Raw genomic sequence first — 21,742 nt, 5'->3', positions numbered from 1 at the left:
GGACGACGTCCAACTTCTTCAATTTCAACAGCAGCCCCTTTCTGCCACTGAGCACGACAAACATATGGGTTCAAACAACTTTTCTTCTGCACGATTATCCTGTCAGCCCGGCCGATTCAGTTTATGACATCAGAATCACCTCCACGGAACAGACTGAAGCCGTAACCACGGGTTCATTCCGACAGCTATGATCATTAGCCATGGCAACCAAAACAAACCTTGTAAAAAATCCTTTAAAAATAATTGAGTAATGTACTCATACATCTTTTATTTTTTTAAAATAAATTTACCTATCTATCTATCTTTCTATTTATTTATGGCTGCGTTGGGTCTTCGTTGCTGCGCGCGGGCGTTCTCTAGTTGCGGCGAGTAGGGGCTACTCTTCGTTGCGGTGCGCGGGCTTCTCATCGCGGTGGCTTATCTTGTTGCAGAGCACGGGCTCTAGGCACGTGGGCTTCAGTAGTTGTGGCTCTCAGGCTCTAGAGCGCAGGTTCAGTAGTTGTGGCGCACGGGCGTAGGTGCTCGGCGGCATGTGGGATCTTCCCGGACCAGGGCTCGAACCCGTGTCTCCTGCATTGGCAGGTGGATTCTTAACCACTGTACCACCAGGGAAACCCTGTACTCATACATCTTTACATCTTTTTGGGATTATGGTTACATGTCTTCCTTGATACATCATTTAACATTTTTTTTCCTGATAAAACTAAATTTTGTTTTTCAGCTATTATAGGAACGACTGATAAGATGGCCTTTCTAAAACCAGAAAGAAGGTCTTACCAGGGAGTTTATGTCAACCTCTGTAATAGCAGAAGGAGAAAGGAAAATGAATGGTCCAGGGAATACAGTAACAATCTCCACGAAACTCTTATGTAACAGCGTCCAAAAGAAAGGAGTTGATACTCTCAGAGTCAGACAATGAAGCCCCCTAAACAATCCTTGACTTAATGCCCTGCTTCCTATGGGGTCTGGACAAGCTCATTAGGAAGGCAGTGAAAAGTCTGACTCCCAAACTGGCCGCTGTCCACAGAGAGAGATTTATGGGTATTAACAAAAGAAAGGAATGACAATAATCAATATGATGTGAACATGGCACAGAACAAGCCTATCGTATGATCTTAAGTCTCTAAAAGGCAAGAAATGGAGGTGGAGTATGCAAGTAAAATAGGGATCTTCAAGACGGAGGGAGGAAGGCCAGGGGGGTCCAGTCAAGACTCCAGTCACACACAGCCCTCGAGATGCAGACAAACCTCATCGTCTGTCTGGTCATAAACTCCCCTCACCCCCATGCTGGCTCAATCAATGTGCAGGGCCCTGGAAGCCCCAGGACCCCAGCAACCTGAGCTTGGTGTTTTCCAGCAGGAAATACAGACAGGGGAATTTATTCCCACATGGCCCTAAAGACAGAAAACAGAAGCAATTAAGCTAAGGACTCTGGGGTCTGAGGATTTGACCCCAAGCACTGGGCCTCGTGGCAAACCTCTCATTTCACACAGGGAGAAACTGAGCTAAGACTGGAGAAGTGGCTGGACCCGGGGTGCAGAACTGGGGCTGGGGGTGGAATCCGAAGCCAGAGCTCTTGACGCCAACTGCAAGGTTCTCCCACGCTGCCCCCAGCATACGTGGAGCCCGTGTGCCCTGTTGGCCGGAGGGTGGGGAGGGAAAGGGGATGCACGCCGGAGCTGGGCACGGCACTCGCTCCTTCCGGCCCCGCAGTGCCGTCCAGGGCACCTTCACGCAAGCCGAGGCTCACACGTGACTGGCCACGCTGAAGCCACTGGGCCTCGGCCACCGGAGCAGGTGGAGGGTATCAGCAGAGGGCCATTTCCAGAACCCAACTGACAGACCCCACCCAAACCCAGCCAGCCACCAGGGGGCAATGAACTACCCGACCAAGCCAAGTGTTTCCCACACGGTGCCAAATGAGACGCTGAAGCAAAATTTAGTTCTTAACCTCACCTTGGTACACGTACCACTTTGCACTTACATAGCAGGCTTGTCTTTCTCTAATAAATTAACATCTATTTCAGATTTTTTCAATCATTTAACAACTTGGCGTGGTGGTCAGGGGACGTATCCTCATTTTCCAAATGAAAAAACTGCACACAGGTCAAAGGGTGAGCTCTGCGTCCTGTATCGCTGTGTCAGAGCCAGTATTTCCAACCTACAGGTTTCCCCACTTGACCCTTTTGTCTGTTCTTGGTACCTGCTCCCCTGGAAAACTCCTGCCCAATGAACTCTTATTGGTGAAAATGGAAAAGTACCCGTGCAAGTTTCAGACGGCAGTACCATGAATGGTACTGTCCCAGTCTGTCCATCCCCTACAAGCTGTGATCCTCAGTGCAGGTCTGGGTGACAGGCCATACCAAGCCCCAAGGTCATCAAAGGTGTCCTTCTCCCTGTGGTCTTCTTCTTCTTCTTCTTTTTTAAAATTAATTAATTAAGTTATTTATTTATTTATTTTTGGCTGCACTGGGTCTTTGTTGTTGCACGCGGGCTTTCTCTAGTTGCGGCGAGCGGGGGCTACTCTTCGTTGCGGTGCGCGGGCTTCTGATTGCGGCGCCTTCTCTTGTTGCACAGCATGGGCTCTAGGCACGCGGGCTCAGTAGTTGTGGCTTGTGGGCTCTAGAGCACAGGCTCAGTAGTTGTGGCGCACGGGCTTTGTTGCTCCGCGGCATGTGGGATCTTCCCGGACCAGGGCTTGAACCCGTGTCTGCTGCATTGGCAGGTGGATTCTTAACCACTGCGCCACCAGGGAAGTCCTCCCTGTGGTCTTCTTAAAAGAGATCACCCCTTTCGTCTTAGGATGAGAACATTCTAAATCTTTCTGCTCATCTTGCAAAGCAAAGACAGTCAGAAATGGAATAAAAGATCCAGCTCAAAACCTCTCCTCAAAATGCCACAGAGCCGGCATCTGGTTTTCACTCAGTATTTCTGGTTAGAAAATGTCTTATTTCTTTGGCAGCACTTTCTGGAAGTAGCAAAGTATTGGGAATCGTACAATACCTTGCAGGCATGTGTGAAATGGTCACAGCTGTGCTCCCTCATTTCACAGAAACATGGCCTGGAGACACATTTCCATACAATCCCAGTAAGCAATCACCGCACACACCCAGATGGCCAATTTTATCACGGGACACAGAGGCTCAGGCTACTGTGATGTTGTCTTTCCCCCTCACTGTTCTGAATGCAGCAAGACTTCAGCCAGCAAATCATAGACAGCACAGCATCAGCCTGCCCCTGCCACCCCAGCTCCACCCCAGCTCCCCGACCCTGAGCTCCACATGCCAAGGCTGACCTTTACGCAGACCTCCTCCAGTGCGCTGGCTGGGATACCCGAGAAGGGAACCCGTTAGCACAGTTCAGGGCACCTCGGAGATTTTCATCTCTCTCAGCATCTCACACCCCCTGACTTGGTTCAACGGGTGTTTCAAGTCTCTACCTCCACTGACCCAAAGTTAACTACATTCCTGAAGCTGTCCTCCGCTAAAGAGGACGGCAGGAGGGAAGGAGAGGCGTTGGTGCTTACAAGTATACTTTGAAATGCAGGATTCAAAGAGATGGGAGTCTTCTGAGTATCTGGACCTTTAAATGCTGTAGGGGTCTTAGAAAAATCCATTTTCTAGAACGTATTTGATCAGAAGCTCCTAACATCATGCTTCCCAGTTGTAAGCTAGCATTTGTTCTTTTTCTTTAGAAGATTTTCAGGCTGCCTGCCGGGCTACCCCGGCCACAATGACAGAGTCTGGCTGCTGAGCCCCTCATAAAACACGGCTGGGCAGGAACACCGAGCCACGTTCAGTTAGCCCTTCAGCGTGACCGGCACCTCAAACCGACCGAGCTCTCCTTTTGCCACAGGACTGTGGCACGCACACAGAACAATTTGCCTCCCCAACACATCCAAGGAAAAGGAGATCATACAGGACTGAAAAGTAACTTTCAGATGCAGGTGTGTCCCTGGGGTACACGACTCCGACTTCATTGGGGACTTGACTGGTTAAAGGTGGTCACCCTGTGGCTGCGGAAACAGCCGGGTGACTGCTATTCACGGCACCGTCGTCCTGGGGTGATGGAAGCACGCCCCTCACTTCATGGCGTCTCGAAACACCCCCAGCCCTCTGCGTTCTCTGGCTCTCTGTCTCATAACTGGTCTGCAAGGAATCCTGTTGCCTCAATGCGTGGGTAGGTGGCTGTCCTTTCCTGACACGGACCTCTGCCTGATTTTCACGTGTCAAGGGCTTGGGCAGCAGGATTACAGGGAAAGGTCTCAGACAGCTAGCCTGCGTTTCTGCCCAGGAAGTCTCCTGGCTTCCGGGAAAACCAGGGGATTGGTGTTGCCTTCACTCCGGCTCATCACCAGCAGCTCTGCTGATAGCTTTCCAGGCAGATCCTACTCTTGAGACGCAGTAAGCAAAATGCTGTTCCACCCGATTCTGTACGTTATTACGATAAAAGGCCACCAGCATTAATTATTTTAGATCTGCCGTCTGGGAATTGCGCCTCACAACCCTTCCCTCCAGAACTGGCCCGGCTCACCTTGGGGTTGGTTCGCTGCTGCAGCCGCCTCTCTTCCCTTTCTCTCTGCAGCCGCTCAAACTCTTCTCTGATTTCGGCTGGTGTCCTCCTCCTTTCCACAACCTGCAGGCAGAATCGGGAGGACAGTCAGCAAAGGACCCAGAAAGCGAGGAAAACACACAAGAGCCGGTGTCATTAACCGTGTCCCGCCGTTCCCTTCCCCCAGGATGGTTAAGAGTCGCCAGTGAGACCGTGGGGATTTTCCCTTCCGACGGCCCGGTCCCTGGTGAAGCCAGGTTCACCGTCACACCCGCTCAGTCCCAAGGTTGTGCTTTCCCTCAGCTCTCCAGAGACTGAAGCATTATTGTCTTCATTTTAGTCACTTATCTCCAAGGCTGCAGGAACCTTACAAAGAAAACATCACCTTAAGTGTCAGAGTTTAGATTTCCTAATGAGCCCCAGGTAACACATGCTGAAAAGTGTCAAGATGGAGGCAAGGTCATCCACAATGGCACTGGCACATCTCCCTCGTGTGCTGGGGCCACCACCAGAGGTGCCCCTTGAGCATCCTGGACCAAGGGACCTTAAGCCATGAGGTCTGGGTGTTTTAGAATCAGGGGACTCTTCCAATACTCAGGTACCAATCGGCAGACCACGCTAGCCCTCGGGGATGCACAGGGATGTCAGATCTGTGAGGAGGTAAGGCATCCCACATCAGCCTTTCTGAGCTCATCACAAAAGCAAGACAGCCCAGTTGAGATTTCAAACAGGCAGGGAAGGGCCACGGGGGCCTCGGGTACCACGCCCATGAGAGAGGAAAGTAGACCACGTCATTTCCAAGGGCCCCGAACGCTACGGCCTGTGAGAAACACAGAGAGTGGGAGCAGGACAAACATGACCGAAGTCACTGGATGCATGACGGGGGAAAGGCCAAACAGCACTGACCCCGTATTAGTGGGAGAAATACCGGGGAGTCCTAAGAGGCTGCTCAGAGAACACCTACAAAGGTAGGTGAGGTGAGAAAAAGCTATCTTGGAAATCAGAAGTTTTAAAATTTATTCAAAAAAATGCATGCTTATAGCAAAAAATCAAAATAGTACAGAAAGATATGAAGCAAAAAGTACAATTCCCCCTCACCCACACTCCTCCTCCTCACAGGCTAACATTTAATTTTTTATGTGTCTTCCTAAAAACCTATGCATATGTATGTATGTATATATATTACAGTAAATGGGGTTTTGTGCAACTTGATTTTATTATTCAGCATTACAGAAAAATAAATACAAGAACTGGCCTATCCAAAAAAACTGAGAAATCTGTTCACTATCACTTTCAGCAAGTACGCAGAAAAAAATAACAAAAACATTTTCTCCTCTCCCATATAAATTGTTAATTACCAAAAAGGGGGAGGTGTTTCTTTTAAAGGAAGTTTTAAAATAAAAACACTGTTAAAATAATCCAAGAACAAACTGAAAGTCCAAATGGCACAATGATTGCTCTGTGACCTCACAAAAACATTCTCAGTTATATTTAACCGATGTGGCACGCTCACTCTGCTAGTTCTTAAAAATACTGAGCTGTGTGCATCTTTTTTTTTTTTTTTTGGCTGCTCCGCGCAGCTTGCAGGATCTTAGTTCCCACACCAGGGATCGAACCCGGGCCCCCGACAGTGGAGGCGCAGAGTCCTAACCACTGGACCACCAGGGAAGTCCCCATGTGCACCTATTTATGGTGCTTTCGCTTCCCCAAAGTTACCCCATCTTGGACTGATGGGGTGCTTCCTCCATGGGGCCCAGAGCAGAACAAGATTTGCTTTCAGGAATTCTAGCTGTTGGACCTTTGCAAATGACTTTCTCTCTGCCACGCTCTGTGACAGATGAAGAGGCAAATATTCCAAAGGTGTTAAGTCATCCCATTTCCAGTCGTATTCTACAGAAGTTCTGCAAACAGCTGGTACATAATCAGAGCTAACTGCAAAGTCAAAATGGCTGGCCCCTCTGAAGCCATGAAGAACTTGGCCAGGCATCTCATTCTAGCTCCCACAGGCCCTGACGGCCTTTACTATTTATACTTTCTTTACACAGGGTACGTGTAAGAATGGTGGAGAATGGAAGAAAGCTAAGCCAGCTGCAAGTCACTTTTTCCCCCTTCGGTAACCCTAAGACATCTGCACCCCAAAACTGCATTACGGTTGGAAAGTACTAGACATTTTCTTTTTTTAAAAATTTAATTTATTTTTTTATACAGAAGGTTCTTATTAGTTATCCATTTTATACACATCAGTGTATGTATGTCAATCCCAATCTCCCAATTCATCACACCCCCCCCACCCCCCTGCCGCTTTCCCCCCTTGGTGTCCATATGTTTTTTCTCTACTTCTGTGTCTCAATTTCTGCTCTGCAAACTGGTTCATCTGGACCATTTTCTAGGTTCCACATATATGTGTTAATATACGATATTTGTTTTTCTCTTTCTGACTTACTTCACTCTGTATGACAGTCTCTAGATTCATCCATGTCTCTACAAATGACCCAATTTCGTTCCTTTTTATGGCTGAGTAATATTCCATGGTATATATGTACCACAACTTCTTTATCCATTCGTCTGTCGATGGCCATTTAGTTTGCTTCCATGACCTGGCTATTGTAAATAGTGCTGCAATGAACACTGGGGTGCATGTGTCTTTTTGAATTATGGTTTTCTCTGGGTATATGCCCAGTAGTGGGATTGCTGGGTCATATGGTAATTCTATTTTTAGTTTTTTAAGGAACCTCCATACTGTTCTCCATAGTGGCTGTATCAATTTACATTCCCACCAACAGTGCAAGAGGGTTCCCTTTTCTCCACACCCTCTCCAGCATTTGTTGTTTGTAGATTTTCTGATGATGCCCATTCTAACTGGTGTGAGGTGATACCTCATTGTAGTTTTGATTTGCGTTTCTCTAACAATTAGTGATGTTGAGCAGCTTTTCATGTGCCTCTTGGCCATCTGTATGTCTTCTTTGGAGAAATGTCTATTTAGGTCTTCTGCCCATTTTTGGATTGGGTTGTTTGTTTTTTTAATATTGAGCTGCATGAGCTGTTTATATATTTTGGACATTAATCCTTTGCCCGTTGATTCGTTTGCAAATATTTTCTCCCATTCTGAAGGTTGTCTTTTCGTCTTGTTTATGGTTTCCTTTGCTGTGCAAAACCTTTTAAGTTTCATTAGGTCCCATTTGTTTATTCTTGTTTTTATTTCCATTACTCTAGGAGATGGATCAAAAAATATCTTGCTGTGATTTATGTCAAAGAGTGTTCTTCCTATGTTTTCCTCTAAGAGTTTTATAGTGCCCCGTCTTACATTTAGGTCTCTAATCCACTTTGAGTTTATTTTTGTGTATGGTGTTAGGGAGTGTTTTAATTTCATTCTTTTACATGTAGCTGTCCAGTTTTCCCAGCACCACTTATTGAAGAGACCATCTTTTCTCCATTGTATATCCTTGCCTCCTTTGTCATAGATTAGTTGACCATAGACAATTTCAATGTTTTTCGTCAACAGAGTGTATCATATGCCGCCCATGTATCCATATACCTGTACTGTGCACCTTGATCATTTACCAACTAGGTCTACCCTGTGCTAGTTAGGATGACTTACTCTGTAGATGAGGTCTCTGTAGAGAGACCTGTAAAAGCAGGTGGCACAGTGGGAAGAGGACAGAGACCTAGGCTCTCCAACACCACCTGAACCTCCTGGGAGACCTCAGGTGAGTCACTTCACTCTCTAAGCTTCAGTTTCCTCCTATAAATGAGGGGGATTAAAACTACATGATTCCTGAGGTGCTGTCTGGTTTGAAAATTCTATGATTCTAGTGAGTCAACTTTTTATTTTGGAATAATTTTAGAAAATTATTTAGAACTTTAGAGAAGTTACAAAGATAGTACAGAAAGTTCTCGTCTACCCTTCACCGAGCCTCCCCCAAATGTTAACGTCTAAGAGAACCATGGAACAAACATCTGTCAAATCTAGGAAACCAAGATTAGTACATTACTACTAACTAAACCCAGACTTCTGGGATTTCACGAGTCTTTCCGCGAACGTCGCTGTTATGCCCTAGAATCTGATCCAGGACCCAGGATTGTATTTAGTCACATGTCTTGTTAGTCTCCTCCCATCTGTGGGAGTTTCTGTCTTCGTTTTCATGACCTTGACCATATTACAGCTCTTAATGCAGGCTGACTTTCCTAGACACTCTAAGAACGATGTCAGGTAGATAGAGTCCGGTTCCCCTGCTGCGGCCGGTGAAGCCGCCGCCCCTGCCCTGCCACCGCTGCCCGTGTCACTGCCGCCTCGGGATCGGCTGTATGATTAGGCCACAATCTTCGATGAGTAGATATATTCCTCAGTTCTGTGGTGTTCTTGGTCACACATTTATGGAGTTTCTGAAGGGCAGTGGAGATTACTGCCAGGCACAGCACAACCTCTATGCAGACAAGTGAACTGTATAACTTCATTACTACTCCACCAAGAAGCCCCCATAAGAGTGGTGAACCTGGACACAGAGGTGTTGAATTGAAATCCACAGAGCATTTTTCACAAGAGTTCTGACCTGGACAGGGCAAACCTCAGTGCACTTCCTTTCTCTTGCCTCAGTATTACTGGATTGAAGAATTGCTGCTTCTTGTCAGGAGGGTCATTTCATTTCCCATTACTCCCAACTTCATATTCAAAACCACTGAGAATTTCAAGTGGAGTGTATTGAAGTAGACTCAGTGTCTTTGCACCATTTCTGTATTCAATTTTTAAAATTCTTTCATAACCCTATTGAGTATTTTTTAACTAAATTAACATGGATCGAATGAACCACCCAGCTTCTGTGGAAATCACTTACGCGAACATGAGATTTCTTATTACACACAATCCAACTAATGCGACCTTAAACAAATTTATAGAGGGACTTAAGAAGTACGGAGTTACCACAATAGTTAAGAGTATGTGAAGCAACTTATGACACTACTCTTGTGGAGGAAGAACGCATCCATGTTCTTGATTGGCCTTCTGATGATGGCGTACCACCAGCTAACCAGATTGTTGATGATTGGTTAAGTCTTGTGAAGATGCTGGTTGTTGCAATTGCTGTTCATTGTGTTGCAGGCCTTGGGAGAGCTCCAGTGCTTGTCGCCCTAGCGCTAATTGAAGGTGAAATGAAATATGAAGATGCTGTACAGTTCTTAAGACAAAAGCAGCGTGGAGCTTTTAACAGCAAGCTTTTGTATTTGGAGAAGTATTGTCCTAAAATGCGGCTGCACTTTAAAGACTCCAATGGTCATAGAAACAACTGTCGCATTCAGTAAAACGGGGGTGCCTGATGCCATTGCTTGGAAGTGGAACCTAGACAGGACGGAATTTGTCGTACATGTTAGCCAGCACGTTGGCTTGGTAAAGTCTGATGAAGCTTCCATAGGAGTGTTGAAAAGCAGTTTTACCAGGCCACAAAGCTGGCAGAATTGCAACCTCTATGTTTGGATTATGATCAACCTACTTGGACACTTAGCAAAGGATTCTTGCTGTTCAGCATTTAAAATGGGCTTATCGTTTGTACCAATTGAGCTTTCCTGGAAAAAAAAAAAGAATGATGTCAAAGAGGCAGGGAAAAGTGAGATATGGATAAAGGTAAAGGACTGCAGACAAAAACTAAAGTGTGGATGAGCCGGGCCAAAGGCTGCTCCTCTAAATATAATCTGACGTCTGCAAGCCCCCTCCGACTTGTATGGTTTCCACTCCACTTGCCAGCTGTTACCAGACTCAATACTGTCTGAACATTCACCGCTCAAAGCTGGATTTTTGCCATTCTGAAGAGGCCAACTTCATTTGAAACATGGGTATCCGCACAAACACTGCGACTTGCGACTTTAAGAAATCAAAAGGCTGGTGTTACGAGCTGGGAATGGTTGCATCTCATTCCTTTGGAATCCTGCCAGAGCATGACGAAGTCTCTTGAAGGTTAAAAAAAAGAGAATAGACAAAGACTAAAAACCTACCTAGTGCCTGAAAACAGGGTCAACATTTGATGCAACCTATAAACGCTCAGTTTCATCCCCAGCTTCCACCAGCAGAAGGGGATGATGCCAGAGCTGGGACAGGAGTGACCGCCACGTCTGTGGCTGCTTTGGCATTTTTGGATTGAAGGCATCCCAAACACTACGGGCTTCACCCGTGTCCTCCATCCCTCCCTGACTACCCGTGGGTTTAGACTGATGGACACGTGGCAGATGGACACCAGTCAGCAAGTGGAAAAGTTTAATAGTCTAAAAATACTAGCAATAGCGTGAAGGGAACACAGCTTCCTCCTTGGGGTGGAGGTTGTGACTGAAACGAGAGAACCCTCATACTGAAAAAGCCACCAGCTGCAGAATTCCTCAAGGGAACAGCGATGCCACCTCCACAAAGTGCTCGAGTTCAGCGAGACTTTTCCTTCACAGTGGGCTCAGTTCTCCTATTACACGTTAGGCACCCATACATCTCTTCTCAGTAAGTATCTGAGGAGGTACCTTCCTGTACTTTTCCTTCAAAGACATTTTTTTTTTTTAAATTAATTTATTTTTGGCTGTGTTGGGTCTTCGTTTCTGTGCGAGGGCTTTCTCTAGTTGCAGCGAGCGGGGGCCACTCTTCATCACGGTGTGCGGGCCTCTCACTGTCGCGGCCTCTCTTGTTGTGGAGCACAGGCTCCAGACGCGCAGGCTCAGTAGTTGTGGCTCATGGGCCCAGTTGCTCCGCGGCATGTGGGATCTTCCCAGACCAGGGCTCGAACCCGTGTCCCCTGCACTGGCAGGCAGATTCTCAACCACTGCGCCACCAGGGAAGCCTCAAGGCAGTTTTATCATCAGTGAAGGCTTAGTATTGATGCAAAAAAAAAAAAAAAAAAAAGCCAATTCTGATCGATGAGAACTTGATTCCCTTAAAGTCGTCTACTAAAAAATATGAATATAAAAGCTTATCCAGTCACCGCCTATGACTGCCTGCATACTTTTATAATCATGACAGTGTGTATGGTTTTTCTCTGTTTCTAATGGGGAGATAATTTGGTTTGCTGATAGGAAACCATGCGATATTCTGCCAGGAAGACGTTACCCCGCTGCTCCACTGAGTGGGAAGAATGCTGCTGGGAATGAAAAACCTAGACTCTGAAGAGGGGATACATAAGAGAGGCCTACAGCATTTCAGTGGCCCTGACTGCTGCCGTGAAAAACTGTAACCAACCCACGGCTTCAAAACACAAGGGAGCTTTAACCTGGGGCATGAGGAGAAACTTAGTAAATTCAACAGGATTCTATTTTCCTTTTTTTTTTTAAAATTAATTAATTAATTAATTTATTTTTGGCTGTGTTGGGTCTTCGTTTCTGTGCGAGGGCTTTCTTTGGTTGTGGCAAGCGGGGGCCACTCTTCATCGCGGTCGCGGGCCTCTCACTGTCGCGGCCTCTCTTGTTGTGGAGCACAGGCTCCAGACGCGCAGGCTCAGTAGTTGTGGCTCACGGGCCCAGCTGCTCCGCGGCATGTGGGATCCTCCCAGACCAGGGCTTGAACCCGTGTCCCCTGCATTGGCAGGCAGATTCTCAACCACTGCGCCACCAGGGAAGCCCTATTTTCCTTTTTTGATGAAAAAAATTCTAAGCCACTAGACCCAACACTTTGCTACCATGAACTAATGTGACGTGATGCACTTCTATTTCCACTGAGCCAAAGGCCAGAAGCCAAATGCCCGCTGGGAGCCAGGCGGGGCGTGCGGACGGGTGGAGGGAGTGGCAGGGGCTGGGGCAAACAGGGCAGCACGGTCCAGTCCAACGGCAGGGGCTCCTCAGACCTGGGTGACTGTTGCCTCAGAGGGGAATTTAGACACAGCGTTACCAGGTCTTCTGATTTTTCCAGAGAAGATAAGAGACTGGATTTTCCGGCAAAGCCTCCTAAGTTTCAAATGTCAGCAACTACAATTCACTCTGTGGGTAACCAAAACATGGCTATAGGTTGGAAATGGCCCATAAGCCACCAATATCAAGCAGTGGTGGAAACGGCAACAGAACCCCATTTCACTTCTGTTCCAGTCCGTATCCAAAGGCCTTTAGAAGGTTTTCATCCTAAAATTAGAATAGACAGTCATGCACGCGCGAGAGCAAATACCAAAAGAACTTTAAGGGAAAGCTTACATGATGATGAAAAAATAACTCAATGATAGTTAATTTAACGTTAACAGTCTACCAGAATTTCTTGGGCATCAGAACCAAGTTTCTGTAATGAAATTAAGTAATAACACCTATATGTACTTACAGCAATACAGAGTTTTACAAGAAATTTTCATATTAATTCTTCTACTTGATCCGCATATCATTATTTTTTAGGTCATAACACGGAAGTACAAAGCAGTCAAACGACTTGCCCAAGGCTCTAAGACTACTCAGTGGCAGAGTGAAAGAAAACAGAACCTTCTGAATTTTAGTGATAGGTCCCACATGGTATGGCTGTCCAGGTAACCTATTTCATAGATACATGCTATTTATTTTGTTTTACCCACTATATTTATAACATTCTAATAGCACAGCCCATTAGAGTTGGAAGGGTCATTATAGACAATTTAATCCAGTAGTTCTCAACTTTTCCATGCTTCCGTTTTGTTCACACGCACAACACAGCGCCAACAAACACTTCCTAGATTCAGTTGTAACCTCGGGTGGAAAGAGGGGCTCAGGGCCGTGGAGGGGGGAAGGAAGTATATGTGTGGAAGGAGGGTACGTGTAGGAACTGTGCCCTTGCAGAAACCATCTACCATCACCCCCTGACCGGCCTGCTCCCTCCCCTGGGTTAAAAATTACTGGTCTAGTCCATCCCTCTTCCTATTCACCTGATGGGTTAGGAAACGGAGGACAAGTTGGATGACTAACTGTCCCAAGTTCACAGAGTTACAAAGTGGCAAAGCCAAGTGTAGAACCCAATTCCTTAAACCAAAATATAAAGGCGAGAAGAGGACTCTGATGTCTTCACATATTCTCAAAGGCATCACCGCAGGTTGCAGGATTTGGGGGCTGTTGTTCTGTAGCTGTTGAGTGATGTTCCTGGGACACGAGACACAAAGTTTCTCTTACCTCCCATCCTTCCATTTCCAGTCCTCTCTTGCCATAGATATCGTAGATGGCTCTGGTTTGGGGGTCACTGAGCACTGCAAGTTAAACACCAAACATGTTTACAGAGCACAAAATTCACCTTTCAGTCCTGACCACAATACCACCAGGCAAGGCCACCTCTTTTTGTTCTTCTCTTTCCAGCCACAATCTTCCCAGAGACCCCCTCATTCCCGATGTGTCTTTCCTCCTAATTGTTCCCCAGATCCAAGCGAGGACATGTTTAAAGGTGGCTACAACTGAGAAACATCGGATTTTTCGAGTCCAAGCTACTCTTCGTTGTGAGGTGCACTGACCCTGCATCTCTAAAGGACAGTTGTTTTTAAAAGCACCTAGTGAGTTTCCGCCACAGTCTATAAAGTACCTTGGCTTAAGAGAGTGAATCCCAGTTTCTAACAGAGCCTAATGTAAAACTAGGGACAGGCTCTGACCAGAAAAATCTGACATTATTATGTAGGGGTTTGTTTGTTTGTTTTGGGGTGCCTCTCTTCTTTATTTGTAAATCATTTTTAAAAGACACAAACACCTCTCACTATGGTGTTGGCCATGTCACCTAAAGTACATCAGAAAAAGACTGTTCAGTGAGGGCGAGAGCTGTTCAAAGGACCTCCAAACCGAACCTGAACATCCGTACAGCAAACAGTCGTTACCTCCCTCCTCTGCTGGGCCAACTTCTGTTCAAGACCTTTGAATCTTTACCCCGCCTGAGATTTCCCATATATTTTTAGGTCTAATTAAAAATGATGGGGGCTTCCCTGGTGGCGCAGTGGTTGAGAATCTGCCTGCTAACGCAGGGGACACGGGTTCGAGCCCTGGTCTGTGAAGATCCCACATGCCACAGAGCAGCTGGGCCCATGAGCCATAATTACTGAGCCTGTGCGTCTGGAGCCTGTGCTCCGCAACAAGAGAGGCCGCGATAGTGAGAGGCCAGTGCACCGCGATGAAGAGTGGCCCCCGCTTGCCACAACTAGAGAAAGTCCTCGCACAGAAACGAAGACCCAACACAGCCATAAATAAATAAATAAAATTAATTAATTAAAAATGATGTAAATGACTCTATCCATATTCAAATCTAATGAGGAAGAAAGAAATGCGGACCACCGGAAAACTTGGGAGCCAAACTTCTTGAGCTGATCTCTAGGATTTAATAGGGAATTATTTATTCACCATCTCAGTCTCCCTTTAGGCCAAACGCTGGGGCCAGGTCTGCTGCTGCAGAATTTTCACAAGCACTGGTAGGGTTTTTCTGTTAACTCTTCCCCAAATCTCCAAAACAATACAATCCAGTATGTGGGTAATTCAGACAACCAAATACAATAAAAGGAACGAGTTTTTGGTCAAGCTTTATTCAGACCAGATAAGTAGCCTGAAAAGTTACATTTGGTGAAGACACAGGCTGACTGTACACACATATGTGTCACAGTCTCAGTTTTACTGTTCATTGAAATCTAACTTTCTGGTAAAATTATAGTGAATACAGCAATACGCCTTTATGTCCACAATGAGAAGTCTTTATTTTGTAAAGAAAATCTAATTTTCGGTCTACCTAATTAAGGAGTAAATCACCAAATGGCTCTGGAATGAATAACTTACTTTACTTGGCATAGATCCTAAGAGTGATTTCATATTTTTTTAATTTTAATTTTAAAAATAGTGGTATAATACACATAACATAAAATTGATCATTTTAACCATGTTTAAGTGTACAATTCAGTGGTGTTAAATAAATTCGCAATGTTGTGTAACCATCACCACAATCTATTTCTAGAACTTTTTCATCATCTCAAACAGAAACTGTACCTATTAGTGATTTTAATATTTCATAAACAAATATATTACAAAACTTTTTCTGAAATACATAAGATATAAATATAAAAATCTGAATTACTTGATTTCATTTCCTGTTAGGCTTAACACCATTTTCTTCCTTTTGTTAGTACCTTTCCTTAACTGAATGCTACAGAACCAATAAAATCACTTTCAGATGGAAAAAATGTTCTTTGTATCTTCTCACAAAAAAAAGAGAACAAAGAGAGCTTGTCTGTAGTGATCAGCCTTTTACCTCTAAGAGTTCCCTTTAGAAGAAAACTAGTAAATGATTTAAAGCTGGAGTATTCCCTTGCAATTCAGACGCTGGACTATTACTTCACCTGCAGCCTCATTTTCTACTTACTGGACACGTATTGATTTCCAAAGCAAAATACTACTCTTTCAAAGGTCCCTGTCAGTAAAAAGCACTAAACTAACCACCTCTTTTATACACCTCTAAGGACTCTCTTTTTCTATCCTCTACAAATCAAGCCTCTTAAAAATTGAGTGTCTGCTACCAGGGTGTTTCTATAGAGCCAAGCCCCGCACTGACCTTCATAAGCCTGGTGAACAAGGTTAAACAGTCGCTCCGCCTGCAATTTGAGCTCCGGGTCTCTGTGTTTGTCAGGATGGTAAAGCATACACAGCCTGCGGTAGGCCGCTTTCAGCTCTTCAGAAGTGGCCTACAGAAGGAAAAATCCAATTAGAGAACAATCAACGCTACTTAAATATTATCATGGTCAGAATCAGCCTTGAAATGGGAAGCTGTCAACCACTTTCCAACATGTTTGCTCTCTACATATAGGACATAATGAAGTTATGCTTTATTACTTCAATAAGGCCCCTTTTTTCCACAGTTAATAAAGTGATCAATTATGTACATCGATAGCAACTGTGTTTTGCTGGGAAATGCTGCTATCAGATGAAATGAAAGCTTGTGTCCCTACCCTGGTTCTCTGTGCTCTGAGCGGAAATGAGAAACGTCACAGAGACCTGCTTGCTCTTTAACCTGAGTTATTTAAAGTCAATCCTGCCAAGGTACTCTCAACAAAGAATTTGTTCAGAAAGGAAAAAAGCTATATACCATTAGACAGAAATGCCATGCGTTTAATCCGTTTTCTGACAAAGGAAACTCAATGAATATTCACCCTTAAAAAATCAAAGACATAGAATTGTCAAATCAACACACATTTCTATTCAACCTCTAATTCTAAAAGGTAGCACATAAAGCAGGCAAGAATGCTTTACTATCCTACAGTAAAAAGCCTTCCCACCCCCAGCACCCAAAGGGTCACTACCCAAAACATACACCTCTCCAATTCTTGTAAGTAATCAATTTGAGGGGAAAATGCACCATAAGAAGAGCACAGATGACACAAAGGGTGAAATGGGCTCTGGGTGTGTTTTAACTCACAGAAGGGAGGAAGGAAGAGGGATGACAAATCCACTTTCTACTTCGCCTGCCTCTCAGCCGCCAAGTTCTCAGAAACAGACTTCGTCAGAGGCTCTAGGAACACTGTGCCATCTCTCTGGCAGGGCCCTCAGGTGTGTTTTGGGGAAGTACTATGTCTGATATTATACCAACCCCAGGGACCATTCTGGTCTGTCAGAGGTGATGCCAAACGGACAGCTCTGTCCAGATGATTTCTCAAGTAAATAACATTTTATTCTGCGAGGCAACCCCACCGTTTTGACAACAGAAGCAAATTCTGGGTCACTGACAACATGCCAGAGGGGCCTGAGAAGCCAGCTCCCTGGGTAGAGGAATGGGACCAGGTCCCCACTGAGGAAGCTGAGGATGAACGGTGTTCTGGGATCAGGTCCGGGAACACGGGTACACAGGAGAGCGGTCACAGGGACACGATTACTCAAGGCATCAAGGTTACGAGGGAAGACGTTAAACTGTATTTTTCTTTAATGTCCACAATTTTTCAATATCTTCCAATTCCAGGAGTAATGAATGATTTTTTACCAATGAAAAAAGGCAAAACCTTACTTCAGTGATAATTTTTGGCCTGAAATTTAGATATTTTCTATAGGGCCAAGTGATTCTGATGCCAGGAAATCTGTGCAAGTTTACCAGAGATCTTAAACAAGGAATTCTGCAGAACTCCCAACAGGAAGACAATAACCGTTACTGGAACGTTACGTGTGTCAGTCCCACGTGCCCGGGAGGAGAGGCTGTGAGGACCCAGGTGCCACTCTCGGGCCACTTTTCTCCGTCCGAGGAGTGGGTGGTTGGGTGGATGACCTCTGCGGGCCTTCCCAGCTCTAACTGGACGTGGCTCTGTCATGAGAAAAGCTCTGCTAGACCCAGGCCACTCAGCTGTCCTTTAACGCAGACAGGACCCTCGCGGTTCGACTATAGGCACAGGCGCACATCAGTGTTTTTAATCAGCAGCTTCTTGACAGTTTCCATTAACTACTTCACTGGAAAATGGTCAAGGACCTTGTTGACTGAGCATCCTTTTGCCTCCAAGGATTAGGCAGACGTCTGCCCCGTGCCAGCACTAATCTCTTTCTCCATCTCCTCTTTGGTGTAGCCTTTGGGAATCACACTCCTGAACAATTTGTAGATGGCCGTCCTCCCCCTTTCTCTGCATCTGGCCGTCTGTAGGATTTCCTCTGGTGTCACACGCCAGCCTTCCGGTGGTGGTTAAGAACGCAGGCTTCAGGCTAATGAGCGTTCCGACCCTCGGCTTTCTCACCGGCTTTCTCACCTGCTGACGGGGCTGACAAGTGTGCTGGGGGCGGCGTGGAAGTGAGATGAGACGGTGACCACACAGCGCTCCCCACAGCGCCCAGCACACAGCAGACACCTACTCACTGTCGCTCTTCTAGAACCTTTTCTTTGTTTTCTCATCTTGAAACTGAAGACAACAGTACCCCCTCACAATTCCTTTGAGGAGTAAATGAGCTAATACGCATACAAGCTCTTAACAATGCCTTGCACACGTGAGGAATTTAATCACTGTAGCTATCATTACTGTCACAATTCAACTTTGATATCCTTTTGGCAGCATGAATACTGAAACTGGGACAATTCAGAGAGAAGGCACAGCCCTGGTGTGAGGATAGGAACATTCATTCATGAAGGGGCCCACGTTTGTGAAAATTCACTGACCTGCATGCTTATGACGTGCACTTTTCTATACATGTATTCTATTTCAATAAAAACACAAGACTAAACGTTCCCATCTCTGGGATCTCTGTGGTTCCCTTTTCTTTCTCCTACCGTAGGCTTCTTTCCACGCTCACGTCAATTATGCAACGCATTCCCTGCCACACTTACCAATATGTCACCCGTGCCAAATCCCATTGTTTTAAGCAAATAAAGAATAGTTAACTAATGGCAAATTAAATGTGTCTTCTCCAGATAGGTTTACTTATGTAACGATGTAAAAGGGGCTTGTTCCTTCCTGAGTAGCCATTACAAATTATTCTCTTTCTGCAAATTTTAATTGCTCTGTCCAGCATCTCGTAAAAATTACAAGTGCAGGATTAGATAGACTTGACTGACTTTAGGTTAGACTGCTATTTCCTGGTTGTTAAAACTAAATCAGATGATAAGGGAGTAGAGTGTCTAGTCCGCAATACCTTCTTTAATCATATTAATAAATGGCTTAACGTGCTACTGATTAAGTAACAGAAACAAGAAGTTTCATTTTTAATAAATACCACATTCAATGAAAGGTTAGATTGGGCCTTTTATCATAACTGAATAGCTAAGGTCACTGGTTCGATATTTCGTAAATGATAAACTCTTTCACTATCGTAAAAACACTGATATCATTTCAAAATATGTGATATCATTAAAAACGATGCCTAAAGTTACGTACTTGTTTCTAAAATTCATTATAAAATTAAGAGATGTATTGTGCTTTAAGTGTGAAAAGTTTCATCATCTCAATCATCTGGTTATAATTTCAATGGAAAGTAAATCTATTATAAATTCAACCTTTATGTACCATAAGATTCATAGTGAAAAGGTCCCTAGAGACCTGTAGAGTTTAGTGGTCTGTTAAAGCTGTTGGATTAGATGCTATACAATACAAAAATGCAATAAAGCACAAAAAAGAAATTCAAGGCAAACATATTAAAAAATAAAAATATCTGTATATGCAGATGTTGTCTATGTAGAAAATCATAAAGAATCTACAAAAAAAACCTACTAAGTGATTTTAGCAAGGTCATGGGATACAGGATCAACAGGCAAACATCAATTTATTTCTTTTTTTAAAAAATTTAATTTAATTTAATTTTTTTTAAAACATCTTTACTGAAGTATAATTGCTTTACAATGGTGTGTTAGTTTCTGCTTTATAACAAAGTGAATCAGTTATACATATACATATGTTCCCATATCTCTTCCCTCTTGCATCTCCCTCCCTATCCCACCCCTCTTGGTGGTCACAAAGCACCGTCCCTGTGCTATGCGGCTGCTTCCCACTAGCTATCTATTTTACATTTGGCAGTGTATATATGTCCATGACACTCTCTCACCCTGTCACATCTCACCCCTCCCCCTTCCCATACAATTTATTTCTATATACTAAAAATTGAAACTTAAAAGGACAATACCATTTAAAGTATCATTAACAAACATGAACTACTTAGAGATAAATTTAACAACTGCAAGACCCATACACTGAAAACTACAATGCACTGCTGAAAGAAATTAAAGAAGACCAAAAATAATGGAGAGATAAGCTGCCTTCATGCATCAGCAGATTCAGTATTGTTCAGATGTCAGATTTCCCCAAAGCAACCTATAGATTCAATGCAATCCAGTGAAAATCCCAGCTTTTTTTGGTAGAAACTGACAAGCCAATTCTAAAATTTATATGGAAAAATGATATGGAGCAAAAAGAAATTTACTTTCCTAGTTATTTTACTAACCAAAATAACTTTGAAGAAGAACTGGAGGACTCACATTACTGGACTTTAAGATTTATCATATGGGGGCCTCCCTGGTGGCGCAGTGGTTAAGAATCCGCCTGTCAATGCAAGGGACACGGGTTCGAGCCCTGACCCGGGAAGATCCCACATGCTGCAGAGCAACTAAGCCCGTGCACCACAACTACTGAGCCTGCGCTCTAGAGTCCACAAGCCACAACTACTGAGCCCACATGCCACAACTACTGAAGCCCGCAAGCCTAGAGCCTGTGCTCCCAACAAGAGAAGCAACCGCAATGAGAAGCCCGCGTACCGCAATGAAGAGTAGCCCCCGCTCGCCGTAACTAAAGTCCACACAGAGCACTGAAGACCCAACGCAGCCAAAAATAAAAATAAATAATAAAATAAATAAATTTATAAAAAATAAAAAGAGAAAAGATTTATTATATGGCTATGGTAATCAAGACAGGGTGGTACCAGTAAAAGAACAGATACACAAATCAGTGGAACAGAAGTGAGTCTACAAATAGACCCCTATATATATAGTCAGTTGATTTTTGACAAAGGTGTGCAATATAAGGTAGTGCAATGGGGAAAAGATAGTTCTTCAATGAATGATGCTAGAAGAAGGGAATATTCATACGCAAAAATGTGAACCTTGACCCTTACTGTGAGATACTAGACCTGCCTGCAAGAAATGCTCAAGGGAGTCCTGCCAGGTGAAATGAAAGGACACCAGACAGTAACTCAAAGCCACATGAAGAAATAAAGATCTCAGTAAAGGCAAATACATGGGCAATTATAAAAGCTAGAGTTATTATAAAAATGGTTTATAACTCCACATCTTGTTTTCTCAATGATTTAAGAGACTAACACATTTAAAAAAAAAAGATTAATCTAAGAGCTCGTCTTATAACTCTGGCTTGTAATTTCACATTTTGTTTCTACATAATTTAAGAGACTAACGTATTATAAAAAATGATTGGGCTTCCCTGGTGGCGCAGTGGTTAAGAATCTGCCTGCCAATGCAGGGGACACGGGTTCGAGCCCTGGTCTGGGAAGATCCCACATGCCACGGAGCAACTAAGTCCATGAGCCACAACCACTGAGCCTGCGTGTCTGGAGCCTGTGCTCCGCAACGGGAGAGGCCGCAACAGTGAGAGGCCCGCACACCGCGATGAAGAGTGGCCCCCGCTTGCCACAGCTAGAGAAAGCCCTCGCACAGAAACGAAGACCCAACACAGCCAAAAATAAATAAATAAATAAATAAATTAAAAAAAAAAAGATCATTAGCTTATTTTTTAGACATACAATATATAAAAATGCAATTTTATGACATCAATAACTGAAAGAGGTGGGACAGAGCTGTAAAAGA

The 21,742-nt window shown here is 44.5% G+C and overlaps 2 protein-coding genes and 1 pseudogene across 4 annotated transcripts in view; 2 read left to right on the top strand and 1 right to left on the bottom strand.

The window, feature by feature from the left end:
• The window catches only part of DNAJC11 (DnaJ heat shock protein family (Hsp40) member C11), a 66,329-nt gene that overhangs the window by 24,566 nt on the left and 20,021 nt on the right, over window positions 1–21,742 (bottom strand). For both annotated transcript variants that reach the window (XM_082390684.1, XM_082390685.1), the window contains exons 2-4: window positions 16,025–16,154; window positions 13,627–13,700; window positions 4,534–4,635 (exon numbers count right to left, since the gene is read on the bottom strand). In XM_082390684.1, coding sequence (XP_082246810.1) covers window positions 4,534–4,635; window positions 13,627–13,700; window positions 16,025–16,154 — 306 coding nt within the window. The remainder of the gene's footprint in view (window positions 1–4,533; window positions 4,636–13,626; window positions 13,701–16,024; window positions 16,155–21,742) is intronic.
• LOC309628174 (uncharacterized protein) lies at window positions 7,519–9,280 on the top strand. Its single transcript, XM_082390901.1, has one exon. The coding sequence runs from the start codon at window positions 8,857–8,859 to the stop codon at window positions 8,989–8,991; it is 135 nt and encodes a 44-aa protein (XP_082247027.1). The 5' UTR covers window positions 7,519–8,856; the 3' UTR covers window positions 8,992–9,280.
• LOC309628155 (protein tyrosine phosphatase type IVA 1 pseudogene) lies at window positions 9,342–9,944 on the top strand (annotated as a pseudogene). The gene has a single exon. The product of its transcript is annotated as a protein tyrosine phosphatase type IVA 1 pseudogene (transcript).

Source organism: Balaenoptera borealis, assembly GCF_965194805.1.
Source record: "Balaenoptera borealis genome assembly, chromosome: 1".
NCBI lineage: Eukaryota > Metazoa > Chordata > Mammalia > Artiodactyla > Balaenopteridae > Balaenoptera > Balaenoptera borealis.
This window is presented reverse-complemented; position numbering and strand designations above follow the sequence as displayed.